General features: G+C 39.1%; 1 protein-coding gene across 1 annotated transcript; it reads right to left on the reverse strand.

Annotated features, from left to right (window-relative positions):
- Positions 1-9,361: 9,361 nt before the first annotated feature.
- Positions 9,362-13,074, reverse strand: Snai2 (snail family transcriptional repressor 2). Its single transcript, XM_046428545.1, has 3 exons — positions 12,815-13,074; positions 11,505-12,050; positions 9,362-10,606 (listed from the first exon to the last, which is right to left on the reverse strand). Exons 1-3 carry the CDS (start codon positions 12,891-12,893, stop codon positions 10,425-10,427), a joined length of 807 nt encoding a protein of 268 aa, XP_046284501.1. The 5' UTR covers positions 12,894-13,074; the 3' UTR covers positions 9,362-10,424.
- Between the last annotated feature and the right edge of the window lie 441 nt (positions 13,075-13,515).

Raw genomic sequence — 13,515 nt, forward strand, 5'->3', positions numbered from 1 at the left:
GTCAAATTTACCTTCTTACTTTATATATGCATTAACATATTATATTAAAGAATGTTAAGTGTGAAAATAAAACTCATTTGTATTTCAAATAATCCAATAGCAACTTAATTTCTATAAGACAACTAAAAAGGTAGCCCTCTTCTTGATAAAAAAAAAAAATTGAAATTGGAAAAAAAAAAAAGAGAGAGAGAGTGATGGCCTTTGAAATCAATCTGGACACCTCTGTGGAAAATTACCGGAGCAGTTTCATCCTTGGCATGAGCAGCGGAGGGAGCTGGCGTCCCCGGAGATGCACACACCCAGCTGCAGGTCTAGCCAGCACCCACTGGCAACAGTTCGGATGGATCGGCTGAGATTTTCCTAAATTGTAAAAATCTGAGAGTTACATTTTAGAATAGTCTTTTCTTCTAGTTCTTTTTTTTTATTGCCTTGTTATTGCCTCAGGAAAGCGGTAACACAAAAGATCCTTTTACCTTTTTTTATTTAAAAAGCAGAATCCAAGAGGGACTTGTCTGGCTATGTTCATGGAGAAAAATCTGTAGCTGATCAGTACTCATCCTACCAGTAAAAGCTCCATTACAGCAACAAGTTCATTCATTTCAGCTTATAAATGCAAGAAAGTGATGATGTAAAAATGCTAATAGATAAAACGAAGCTGAGTTCTCACTTAATTTAATTTTATAAAGAAATCATAGTTATGTGAGCTCTGATTTCATTCTATTTCATTAAGTAAAATAGTCTGCTTGTGTAGGGAAAACCCTATCCCATCTCCTCCCAAACCTCCACATTTTATAGTATATCTTTTCAGCTGAATTTCAAACTCTTTTGGAATTCCTGTGCTGTGACCTATTTTATACAGAAATAAAATTGATAAATAATTTAAAACCACTCAAAAAATGTGTTTTTATTTTCTTTTGTCACTTTGAGGGTCACATGGTTAATACTTCTTTCTGCCAAGTGCCTAGAACAGATTTGATTGGCATATAGTAGACAAGGCAATCAATAACAGTGAGAAAGAGAAAGGATACAAATCACATGTAAAACTTGTGATTTACAGTACATTATTAGCTACCACAGTCGTGTCACCAATCTTTGCCCCTGAGCTCCTCCTGCAGAGACTCTGCCGCCCTCAGAGTGTAGTCCTGTTTTATTCAATTTTTCCACTGCTGTGACCAGAAGACCTGATAAGAGCAATTTTAGAGGAGGAAAAGTGTTTTTGGTGCTCATGGTTTCAGAGGTCTTGGTCCATAGTCAGTTAACTCCATTGCTCTGAGCCCAAGGTCAGGCAGAACATTATGGCACACGGGTGTGGAGGATAAAGGTAGCTCAGGATATGGCAATCAGGAAGCAGAAAGGGCAAGAATGTTCTGCTTCTCAGGGACAAAATATATGCCCCAAAGGCATGCCCTCAGTGACCTATATCCACCAGTCACACCCTACCTGCCTACAGTTACCACCCAGCTAATCCCTATCAAGGGATTAATCTACCAACTGGATTATAACTTTCATCATCTGCTCATTTTACCTTTGTACTTTCTTGCATTTTGTCACACATGAGCTTTTGGGGGGACACCACATATCCAAATCATAGCGTCCCTACACCAGCCATCTCAGCCTTACCTGGGAGCATGTTAGAAATGCAAATTCTTAGGCTGACTATGAATCCTCCATGTCACACTCTGGAGGAGGGACCCAGCCATTTATGTCTTTACAAACCCTCTAGTGGATTCTGATGAAGTTTGTATGTCACTTTGACAACGCTATCCATGCACCATTGACTTTAATCCAGCATACCCATTACATCTTGAGTCACCTTACTCCTCTGGAAGTACAATGCAGCTTCCATTCCTCAAATCCCTGTAGCTGGAGGTGGGCTAGGGCTCTTTGTTACTGTCTTCAGATCTTGGTAATCATCATTCCTGCTACAGACAGAGGAAAAGGGAACCATTAGTCACTCATGCTTCAGCTAGGACCAGTTGTATGTTTCAGACTGATAATCAGAAGAACATCTTTAACTAGTATGTATCATTTATAATTATGTTTAGGATCAAGCCCCACAGCCCAGGCTGGACAAGTACGACAGAAGGTCAAGAACAGATGGTTCTATATGCAGCAATGCTCTGCCCTACTCTGAGATGGGGCCAGCCCTCTTAATACACATCCTGAACAGTGCTCACCAATGGCAAGTAGAGCTGGGATGAATGGAACCTGATAGATAGCCACAATGCAAAGGAAGTCAACACTAGTTAGAAGTTCTCATGTAGAATCAGATGCTAGGGAGAAGATTGATGATGCTATATATGGCGTTGCTCCCCAAGACTTTAAATTGTTCCTTACACCTTATTTTAGCCAATTCCTGCTGAAGTCCATTCTCATTCAAAGCTTTGCCTCCTTTAGATTTGGTAGGCTTAGACGTGGTGGTCTCCATTTTATTTTGTTTTGAAAAACATGGTTTTAAAACTGATTCACTCAATAAAACAAGAGAATACATTGAGATCAGTACCTTGGCAGTAGTATGAAATCTCTTCACCATCAAATATCACTACAAAAATAGAGCAATCCTTTGCAGCACTTGCAAACTCACATGGTGAGAAAATTATTTATTCAATAATATAGTCAGGAAGTAAAATGATACTAAATGTAACTCTTATTATCCCCTCCCCTCCCTCTCTCTCTTTGGTATTGGGGATGTTATGCTAGAATTCGGGAACCGCAAAAGACCACCAGAGACCAAGATGGATGTAAACAGCAAAGAGGTGTTTATTGCGAGCTAGCTCAGTCCTCCGCGCCCCCACACAGCACACTGGTGATGCTGAGAGGCCCCGAGCCCAGGGTTTGCAGCAGTTTTATACATTCTTTGGAGAAGGCAGGGACCCCCCCACATACATCATAGCATCTCTTAGCAAATCATCCCACACCACAGGAAAATCATAAAACAACTCTAAAACATGATTAGCACATTCACTGGCGGGAACAAGTTGGGTAGGGGTGATTGGTTACTACAAGAGGGGGATTCGTTTGAACTGATTGGTTTAAGCCAAGAGGGGTGTTCATGCTGAACTACATGGTTTCCCAACATGTTATCAACCACCATAAACTACTGGGAGGGTCATCTGGCATCCCAGGTATTTCCCTGTCTCATGCTGATTGATGGCTGCTAGGGGGTTGCTATGGGTCCCCACCTAGCCTGACTGAGTCAGGGACACCTGGCTCCACACATCTCTCCTGTTATTTGTAGATAAACAACTCAGCAGGGTGGGAATATGCCTAGGAGTGCTTTGTGGGTCTTTCCAAGGACAAAGGTCATGTCCCTTCCTTGGACTGGCTTTGCTCTGAGGCAGAGACTGGTTTTTCAGGGATTGAACCAGAGGTTCTTAACCATTGGGCCACATCCTCAGCTTTTTTAATATTTTATTTTGAGACAGAGTCTCACTAAGTTGCAGGGGCTGGCTTTGAACTCATGATCCTCTTGCCTCAGTCTTCTGTGTTGCTGGTATTACAGGTGTCACCACCACACCCAGTTAACTCTATTATTTCACTGTATGATTGTGAATCACAATACATCATTAGCTACCACAGTAGTGTCACCACTCTTTGCCCCTGAGCTCCTCCTGCAGTGACTCTGTCACCCTCAGAATGTAGTCCTGTTTTATTCAATTTTTTTTGGATGCTATTTACTGGATGCTATTCTTTTACTGTATTCTGGTGTAATGAAACAAAAATATTTGAAATAGAAAAGATGCTTGTCACTAATTCAGAGATAATAATTTCCCCTTAAGAATATCTACTTGCAATTTTGCATTGTCATATATAAATAATAATTAATAAAGTAAGACAGCATGAGTAAAAGAAACCCAAAACTGGAGAAAAAGGATCTAATAGCTTTCATTATACCCTAAGCATAATAAAGGCAAACGTTTTTAAAGACAGTAGTGCAAGAAAAGCTTGAATAGCTTCCTCACCTGAGATATTCATGGACATTCCTGTAAGAAGCATGTAAGCTGACATAGTAGAAGTTCACTTTAGCTAGTTGTGGAAACTGTGGGTTCAGCAACAGCTCACAATTCATGCACTAACCAGTACAGTGGACAGAGGCTTCTCTGTAGTGACTCAGCTCGCAGTTCATGTCACTATTATGTCTTTAGGCTTGCTGAGAAATCTCATGTTGAGGCTTCACTGCAGGCTGTTGACCCCAGTCAACTTCCCTGGTGTGAATGGACCAGAAAGAGACAATGTGCATTCCTAGGACCCTCAATAATGGGTGAGTCTTAGACAAGGCTGGAGATGTGCAAGAAAAATGAGAGTAGAAATGCTACAACCAAAGTGCAGCCTCTCATACTGCTCCACTGTCCCTTGATGTCTTTGGGGTCTCCTTTCAGGATCGCCTTGCACGACTAATTCCAGGGATGCTCAAGTCCCTTATATAAAATGGTGTATTTACATATAACTTAGGTACATTCTCCTGTGTTCTTTTAATCATCTCTAGATAACTTACAACATCTGATACAATGTAAAGCTGGATAAATAGTTGTTATACACTATGGTTTAGGAAATAATGAGAAGAAAAATGTTTGTGCATGTTTAGTACACATGTGGTTTTGTTTTTAATATTTTGGTACACAGTTGGTTGAATCCAGGGACACAGAATACTCTATATAGTTCAGGGATTGTGATGTTGATGAATCTTGGGAGAGGAAAAAAAGGGCAGAAGAGGAGAAAGCTGGCTTTGGTGGGAGTCATGTGGTCATGCCACCCCTGCTGTGCATGTGTGGTGCATAGGCACATTCCACAACCCGCCTGTCTCCTGATATTCTTCAGAAGTCATATTGCTGCATTGGACAGGAACTGGGGTAGGGAAAGCCATGTGAGGCTAGGAGCTGGGGCTCATTAAAGTTTGGCTACTTGTAATGCATTTGAGGATTCATAGCAGGGACATCACTTGGAACTAGCTAGAAATGCAGACTCTAGGCTGCTCCCAAACACACAAAAAACAAGGTATTATCAATCCACAGAGGAGCCTGCACACGTTGAGATTCAATAGGTACCAAACTGAAGTATGAAGCACCGAGAAGGCTACAGCATGATTAAATACGACTGGAGCTGATTCTCTCTTTTGCTGGCCTTTCTGATAACGTAAATAAAATTTTCATACACAATACAGGAAAACTCTAAACCTCTAACACATCTGGTGACTCAGAGGAAATATAATTACCATTCATTTTATTTGTTAAGAGAAGTTATCACTATCTAACCCAACCAGATTTTTCCTTCTCACTCCTTAGAGTCAATTATTGCCACCTAACTCTGTGGTAGAAGAAATATATTACAGTGCTTCTTACCTGGGAGGCAGTTGATTCAAACCCCAGAATAAACTGGCGGGGGACATCATCACCTCTTTTCTACCTTACTAGCTTCTGAAAGCAATGAGTGACAGGTCTTTCCCTTTGGCCATTGTCTACGAAAACTACTGAGTGATTATTCAAAGGGCCTCACAACTATGTACAAATTTCCAAAAGAACAGGATGAATGGATTAAACTGACTGTTATAACCAGAGGAGCTTAATTAAATGAATTGGTACAAAATATACAAACACCCCCATCTTTTACTTACAACAGCTTGCCTACTCCCTGCTATAAATACCTCCCCAGGCCTTTGGAGTCTGCGGACATGGATATCCTGCCATTTCCTCTGCTAATCTCTCATTGTTTGGGGGTCTGGCCAAGTGCCACAACGGAAAAGTTGCCATGTTTGTTGATTTTTACATGCATGCTGTCCACAAAGTAATGATTACTTCCTGGAGGGCTGCTGGGCTCACCTTACCGTTAACCATCGATTTATTCTTGTAGTCATAGATGATGCATATTTAGTGCTGAAAATTAAATTTCAGAGGCTCCCCCTCCCTTCATATATATCCAGCTTCGTTAAAGGGACTGTTTTAGCTTTCCCTCTACCTCTGATCAGAAGACAAGAATGATGGGAACTCATGAAGAATTGTTGCTTCCCTGTATATCAGAACAGTTATTCTCAAATTAATTTTGCTCAAAATGTTTCCCGTATCTAAACTACAGACAACTCCGAAGATGTGGATTTTATCCAGGAAAGCCTGTATACTTTACAAAAAAATGATTTTTGCCTCATTATACCCAAGTATCCAAACTTTTGTGGTGAAAGAAATGGCTGTTTAACTTGGAAGACTTTGCAGTATAAGAAGATAAAAGTGGGGTTAGAGTGTGGGTGTGTGAGGGAGTAACAGTGGCCCTCAGAAGATGAAGTGTTAATGTAGGGAGGATGGAGACCAGCGGCTTTTCATCTCTGCAGAGAACAGACCAGAGGAAATGGGCTCCCAGGCAGGAGCAGAGCTTGGGGGAGTTGTAGGCAGTACGAATCATGGCAGGGAGAACCAAGGCCAGAGCAGGAGGAGCCTGCAAGATTTCGAACAGAACCTGGGAAAAGTTCAGAATATTGTTAATGTAGATGGTATAAATTCGGAATTATGACAATCCTTAAAATACACCATTAAAATATTTAATCTTGGGTCACATTATGATTGTCCTTCTCAGCAAAGCTCTGCCTATAATGTACAAATGACTGTGTTAAGCATGGTTCAGGGGAGTCTCTTAGCCCCATGGCAGCATTGAAAGAGCAGAGCCTTTGGAGTCAGAAAACTCTCTAGAGTTTAATTTCAGTTTTGTAACTTGTCCTCTTTGTTTCCTTGCATCCATTACCCATCCTCTCTGACTTTAATATTCTTATTAGTGAAATGCCAACATTATACAAAAGCTGTGACCACTGAAAAATCATGTATTCAGTTTATTTGTGTTTCCCAACACAGTAGCAGGTACATTTTAAAGCATCTAATACTCGTAGTGGGAGCCAATTATGATATATGAGGCTCATTAGTGCAAGGGACTGTTGAGTACTTTATTTGTTATGCTAAGATTTCTATTTTACACTTTAGGAACTGATAGAGTGAAGGAGCTTACATAAGGACATAAAGCTAACAAGAGGTGAGGTGTGTGTGATTCAACAAGTGCATGTGATGCATTTAGCTACACTCTTCCTGCTAGACTACACTGCTTCATATTATATGAAGCAATCTAAGAATACTCAGAAAGCATATGTCCATGTGTGCTATTGTTAAAATCCATGTTTTAAAAAATTCAGGTTCTCTGTGTGCACTGTGTCTGCCCCTCCCTTCACTTTTTTGGGCATTGAAGTTTCTCATCATTAAGCTCGGACACATACCAGTGAATATGCTTGGAGGATCTCTTGGAAATTACCTGAACTCTTTGCAATAAAGGAGAATATCTTGAACTTTTTAAAATCTGTGAGATTTTTCATCAATTTCTATTATTTTATCAATTAAGTCATTCAACAAACACTTACTGATATGCTGTGTGGTGATGTCATGAAAATGAAACATATCAACAAAAGATTGGAATATATTAATATGAATGAATGACATAAAGCTTGCATGAAGTGGCAAATTTGGGGAAATATTTCAAAGGAAGTTACACTTGAGAGGGGTCTTTGTATTATAGGAGAGTAGAGCAAGACTGGATAAAAATTTTTAAAATTCTAAAACAATAACTGAGGCATATTTATAGACCATCTGATGTACCCTAATCAGATTCATGATAACTTATTGAAACTAAAACAATCTAACTAACAATGAAATCAGAATGGGAAGAACAATGTTGATCTACTTACAAGCATATTACCATTAATTCTCCACTAAAAACTTAAACCAATGAATAGCTTAGTATTTTTAGAAAACTTGATTTTTAAATTCGGGAAAGCAAGAAGTTTTGCTTGTAGATCTACAAACAAGGAAAAGAAAAAAGGCATAGAGGTGGCACTTGGGATAGCCAATCGGTGTGTTCAAGAAATCTTGACACATTTACATTTTTCCTTTGCAAGATGTTTCTGGCCTGGAAACTTCTAGATGTTTATGGGAATTATTTCTCTACTATATACACTTAGCTCAATTGTATGTGTGTTGGGGGTTGCTAGGTATTGACCCCCAAGGACAGTCTACCACTGGGTTACAGTTTCACTTCTTTTAATTTTTTAACTTGAGACAGGGTCTTGCTAAGTGGGTTAGGTTTGGACTTTGAACTTGAAATCCTCCTGCCTCAGCCTCTTGAATAGCTGAGATTCCCAGAGTGAGCCATCGATGCCCATCTTCATGCTCTTTTTAGTACTTTAGAATGCTCCAGTAGAGATACCAGCCATTTGATTTACAGTCACAAATTGCTGTTCTAAATAATTTTGCCTCAGAAAAATATGTCCTGAGATAGCCAAAATATTAAAATTAGAATATTAAATTTAAAAAAAATTTAGTCAAATACACAACCCTTTTATATGTGATCAAGAAACATAACTGTAACAATAGAATGAATGTGAACATTAAGGGAATAGTGTTAGTATTTGTTATTGATTACTTCTTAACAGCCTGACAATAATATCCTTGAGATATTAGTTCCAGCTTTTGTTTGTATCCCAAGGGCATTAAAAGAGAAATATGATTCTACAAGTTCTAATTATATCAGAAAGAAGTGATTAACAGTGTCAGGAACTATTTTCATAATGAGTTTGGAGTTTAGATTTAAATACTTACATTGGTAGCCATTCCAGTTCCTATTATTATTAGTTTTGCACATTATCAGTACCGTGCATTTAGTATATATGAGCCGGAATATGAAGTATATAGTTTTCACTTGATCAAGTGCATATTGGGTTTGGGTGGGAGCTTGCTTAACTTGTTCAAATACCATTCAAATAAACTAACTCTCTATTACTTAACCCTGATCTCATTAGATATATCACTTATTTTATCTCCCTAAATGTGGGATTTTGTTCCCATGAATTAATTTCCCATGATTTAATTGTGTAATTTATAGTAAATGTATTTTTCTATGTAGATTTTCTACTTTTTCTTCTGACATTTCATTAAAAAAATATTTCTTTTAAAAATATTATACTGTTTCAGTAGTTCATGTGATAATATAAGTGATTATTATCTGTTGTCATAGATTCAACATAATAATCTGAGTTAAATAAAAGTATTTTTGACTACTAATAACATGACCATTTTTTAGTGCCTCAGAATGTATGAATTTTTGTTAAAGGGATATGCTATCAAACTACCACCACAATGTATTTTTTGAATGTGACAGTATTATCTTGCTAAATTAAAAAAATAAGGATGCAGTTTATTACAATCTAAAACATAAATTAATGCTGGATATGTATGTATGCTACTTACTTATCTCTTACTAACACAAAAATAATTATTTGTATAATCATTTGGCACTAATCACAAAGCAAGCAAAGTCTCTGAGAATATTATACAAGCAATAAATTTTAAATCAAAAAGTTTATTGTAAAAAAGGATCTTGAAAATTATTTTTTTTTTAAAAAAGAAACATCGATTTCACAATTCTTCAGGTTGTATATAGGCATAGCTATAGACAACATCTCACTTTCATACAAAACTCATTCAATCATATAAAAATAAACACAAATTTACATTGACTTGTCAACTATACAGTTAATTAAAAAAGGCACTTGGAAGGGGTGTTGTATTATTGCATCTGTCGTATGCATTTAGTTTCAGTTCATTACTGAATTTCTAAGAATCTTCTCTTGCACTTATTCCCATTTTACTTAGTTTCAGAAAAATCATTAAAATTCTTTTAAAAATTAATATTTGGAGCATGTACCAGGAATGTTCAAAGCTAGTCTTTCCCTCCTTTCCCAAGGCACATGTGGCCAAAACAACAAAACAAAAATACTTTTAATACATTCTCTTGTGTTTTGTTCTTGTTCTTATTTTTTTCCTCTTTCTTAAAATTACAGTTTAAAGCATTACAGATAATCAAAAATAAAAAAATAAAAATAAAAAGGCTTTAGTTCAATGATGGCAACCAGACATCAGACATGTAATGAAGTAAACTTAGAATACTTTATAAGGCACCTGAGATAGCGTCTGGCAGATCGTCTCCCTATAGGAAATTCTATTACAAACTATTACAAAGCAATACTGTTCCTTTCAGTTGAAATGATTTGGCAGCAATGTAAATCTTTGCATTCTTTCTTAGTAAGAAAAGATGCAATGTGCTTTGTGCTTCATCTTTGAAGAGAAAGTTCCTCATCTTTTATCTTCCCAATCTAGCTGTCAGTAAATATATAGTAATTTTAAACTTCACATGGAAAGGATTAACTTTAAACACATGGATTCCATGCTCTTGCAGCTTTTAATGTGTGTGTGTCTGTGTGTGTGCACGCACATGTGCACGTGTGTGTCTATACATATTATTTGGTTGGTAAGCACAAGAGAAAATGCCTTTGGACTTTTACTTGTCATTTGGCGTCGGAGTGAAGAAATGCATTCTGTTCCAGTAAACATTGATTGCGTCACTCAGTGTGCTACACAGCAGCCAGATTCCTCATGTTTGTGCAGAAGAGACATTCTGGAGAAGGTTTTGGAGCAGTTTTTGCACTGGTATTTCTTTACATCAGAATGGGTCTGCAGATGAGCCCTCAGGTTGGACCTGTCTGCAAATGCTCTGTTGCAGTGAGGGCAAGAAAAAGGCTTCTCCCCTGGGGGGTGAGGGTAGAGGATAAAAAAAAAAAAAGACAGTGTTTTTAGAGGAAACATAAAGTCAAATAATGTTAATGAATATCAATCACATTTTTGTCAAAGGAATGAGAAGTAGCAAAACCTGATTAAATTCCCCATAATAGATACTTATGTTAATATCTGGGCTTTTAAGATAAAATGTGTATGAAAAATCATAGCCAGAGTAGTATTAATGCTGCCAGTCATGCAGAAATAATTCACGAAGTACTAGGGCTTTCACTTATTAAAGCTTTCTGCTTCAGCAGGTGCAGTTAATGCTGAATGCTTCACAACATTTCCCAATATTTCCCCTTTTCCCTCTTTCTGTATTATGACTAAGGCAATATAAATGCCTTAACTCCCTGCAGGATGATTTTGTACTAAGAATAAAAAAAATCAGCAGAAAATGAAACAAAAGACACAAATCAAATTCAGTTCCAACTATCCAACTCACTAAGTGATGATAGATAGCTTTCACAGCCAGAATGTAATAAACAGAAAACTGTAAGAAAACCCTCCAGCTATTTGCCAAATCAATTGATTAGGATAGCAACGTTTGTATTTGCTGATTACTGGGGGCAGTTTCACAGAACACACATTCAAATATATCTTTTCTGATTTTCTAACTGATCTTTGAGACCAAACCTCCTGCACCTACTTTCCAAAGTCTAAATGCTGTTTGCAGTCTCTGGAGCAGAGGTTGTTAGCAAGAAGTGGAACACCTGGTGCTCTCATAAGTTTTTTGAGTAGTCAGGAAGTACCTATCAATGATCAACCATCTTGAAAAGCACTGTCACTACTCCATGCAAATCCAACAGCCCAGCCCAGAGTGTCCTTCTATCAGAAAGCCACATTCCTGTCTACGTTTTTTTCTCTTACCAGTGTGAGTTCTAATGTGTCCTTGAAGCAACCAGGGTCTGGAAAACGCCTTGCCACAGATCTTGCAGACACAAGGTAATGTGTGGGTCCGAATGTGCATCTTAAGGGCGCCCAGGCTCACATATTCCTTGTCACAGTATTTACAGCTGAAAGATTTCCTAGACTGGGCATCGCAGTGCAGCTGCTTATGTTTGGCCAGCCCAGAAAAAGTTGAATAGGTCTTATTGCATAAATTGCACTGAAACTTTTCAGCTTCAATGGCATGGGGATCTGAAAGCTTGGATTGTAGTCTTTCCTCTTCATCACTAATGGGGCTTTCTGAGCCACTGTGGTCCTTAGATGAGGTGTCTGATGGAGGAGGGGGACTCATTCGCCCCAAGGATGAGGGGTATCCAGAAAGAGGAGAGAGGCCATTGGGCAGTGGGGAGTGGAATGGAGCTGTCGTAGTCCACACGGTAATGGGGCTGTATGCTCCCGAGCTGAGGATCTCTGGTTTTGGGATGACGGGCATGGGGTAACTCTCATAGAGATATGGGGAAATGATCACTGGGGGAAAGAAAAGGAAAGAAGATTAAGGTAGAAATAACTAAAGAAAAAAATATATATATACACCAGGAAAATATTTGACAACCCCCACAAGACTTTATAATGAAAACAGACTGACTTAGAAGCACAGATATATTGGTAAAATTTTGCATGTGCACCACGGCATCCGTGTAGCGATTGTACTTAAGGCACACATAGTCTGACAGCTAGCCTGAGCTATCCCATGCTCTGTCTTGAGGGAGTGCAGTCAGCCAGTGCCTTCACTCTGTCCACCAAGGAAGAAGAATCTAAGTATTTTTAAACATACGGAAAAGTTGCTTTTCATTCCATGCAACGACTACTTACATCTTACCAGCCTAGCTACAGAGATATGAATAAACCAAGCTGCCTCCCAAAGGAACGGAACTTATTACAGGAAAAAAGCAAAGAATTCAACATTTAGGTTTTATGTTCATCTTCCACATATTCATTACGTGTGCGTATACAAGCTTTAGAAAAATGAAGCTGCAAGAGCCGAAGGGAGGTTGTGTGTTTTTTTCCCCCCTTGTCAGTTAAAAGCTCCAAAAAGTTTTGAATTAAAACTTACCCTAAATGATCAAAAGAATAAAAATGCTCTTTTAGGGCGATGCTAAAAAGGGAAACGGCTCAGCCTTTTTTGCTCTTTTTGTAATAGCCTTTGAAGAGTAACACGTTTATATTTTTACAAATTCATAGATATACAGTTACAGAGAGACTTTTTTTCATTTTCTTTCTTTCTTTTTTACCTGTGTGTGTGTCCAGTTCGCTGTAGTTTGGCTTTTTGGAGGCGTTGAAATGCTTCTTGACCAGGAAGGAGCGCGGCATCTTGCCGGCTGGTCTTGGAGGCGCCCCGGCGCGGATAACGGTCCGGCGGGAGGACGCGGCGGGCTGTCCCTACAGCATCGCGGCCGGTGGGGCTCCGCAAAGGGCCGAGCTCAGGTGCGGCCAGGCGACGGGCCGGCGCCTCTGAAGTCACCCGGCTGCTTGACGAACTGAGCCCGTTTTGGCTGGGAGGGTTTTTTTTTTTTTTTTTTTTCTTCTCCCCCTCTCTCTCTTTTGCAAGAAGGATCCAATCACAGCGGAGAGGTTCAGATTTCAACTCCTCCCCCTGGGACAGCTGTGAACAGAGGAAGAATCTGTTGTCAGACTAAATTATTCTGGTTCAAAATGGACTGTTTTTCTGGATCTCAATGAAGAGGGGGGGAAAAAGTGTTTTAGGTATTTTTCGAAAGAGGAAAAAAATTTCATGGCTTGATCTCTGCCAGTTACTCGTGCTCTCCGAGACCTAGAAGGGTTGAAGGAGCTGCGATTTCTGCCTAAAACCGGCCTGGCCTCCAGATGTGTGTGGGGGGGGGGTACCGCGTCTGCAAAGGGACTGCGGGTCGGCCAGAGGAAGGAAAGGCCGTCCTCCCAGATACCGGGTCGGCCTCTAGTGTCCGTGAGAGCC

The sequence above is a fragment of the Marmota monax genome, unplaced genomic scaffold, assembly GCF_021218885.2.
Source record: "Marmota monax isolate L192 unplaced genomic scaffold, Marmota_monax_Labrador192_F-V1.1 WCK01_AAM20220418_F8-fsc00044, whole genome shotgun sequence".
NCBI classification, from domain to species: Eukaryota; Metazoa; Chordata; class Mammalia; order Rodentia; family Sciuridae; genus Marmota; species Marmota monax.

Bases quoted from the DNA above. Each gene is read 5' to 3' on its own strand.
- Snai2 (XM_046428545.1), bottom strand. From the start codon at position 12,893: ATGCCGCGCTCCTTCCTGGTCAAGAAGCATTTCAACGCCTCCAAAAAG. The intron at 12,051-12,814 runs GTAAAAAAGAAA...TCTTTCCCCCAG, and splicing joins CGAACTGGACACACACACAG to TGATCATTTCCCCATATCTC. The intron at 10,607-11,504 runs GTAAGAGAAAAA...CTCACCCCCCAG, and splicing joins ACACATTAGAACTCACACTG to GGGAGAAGCCTTTTTCTTGC.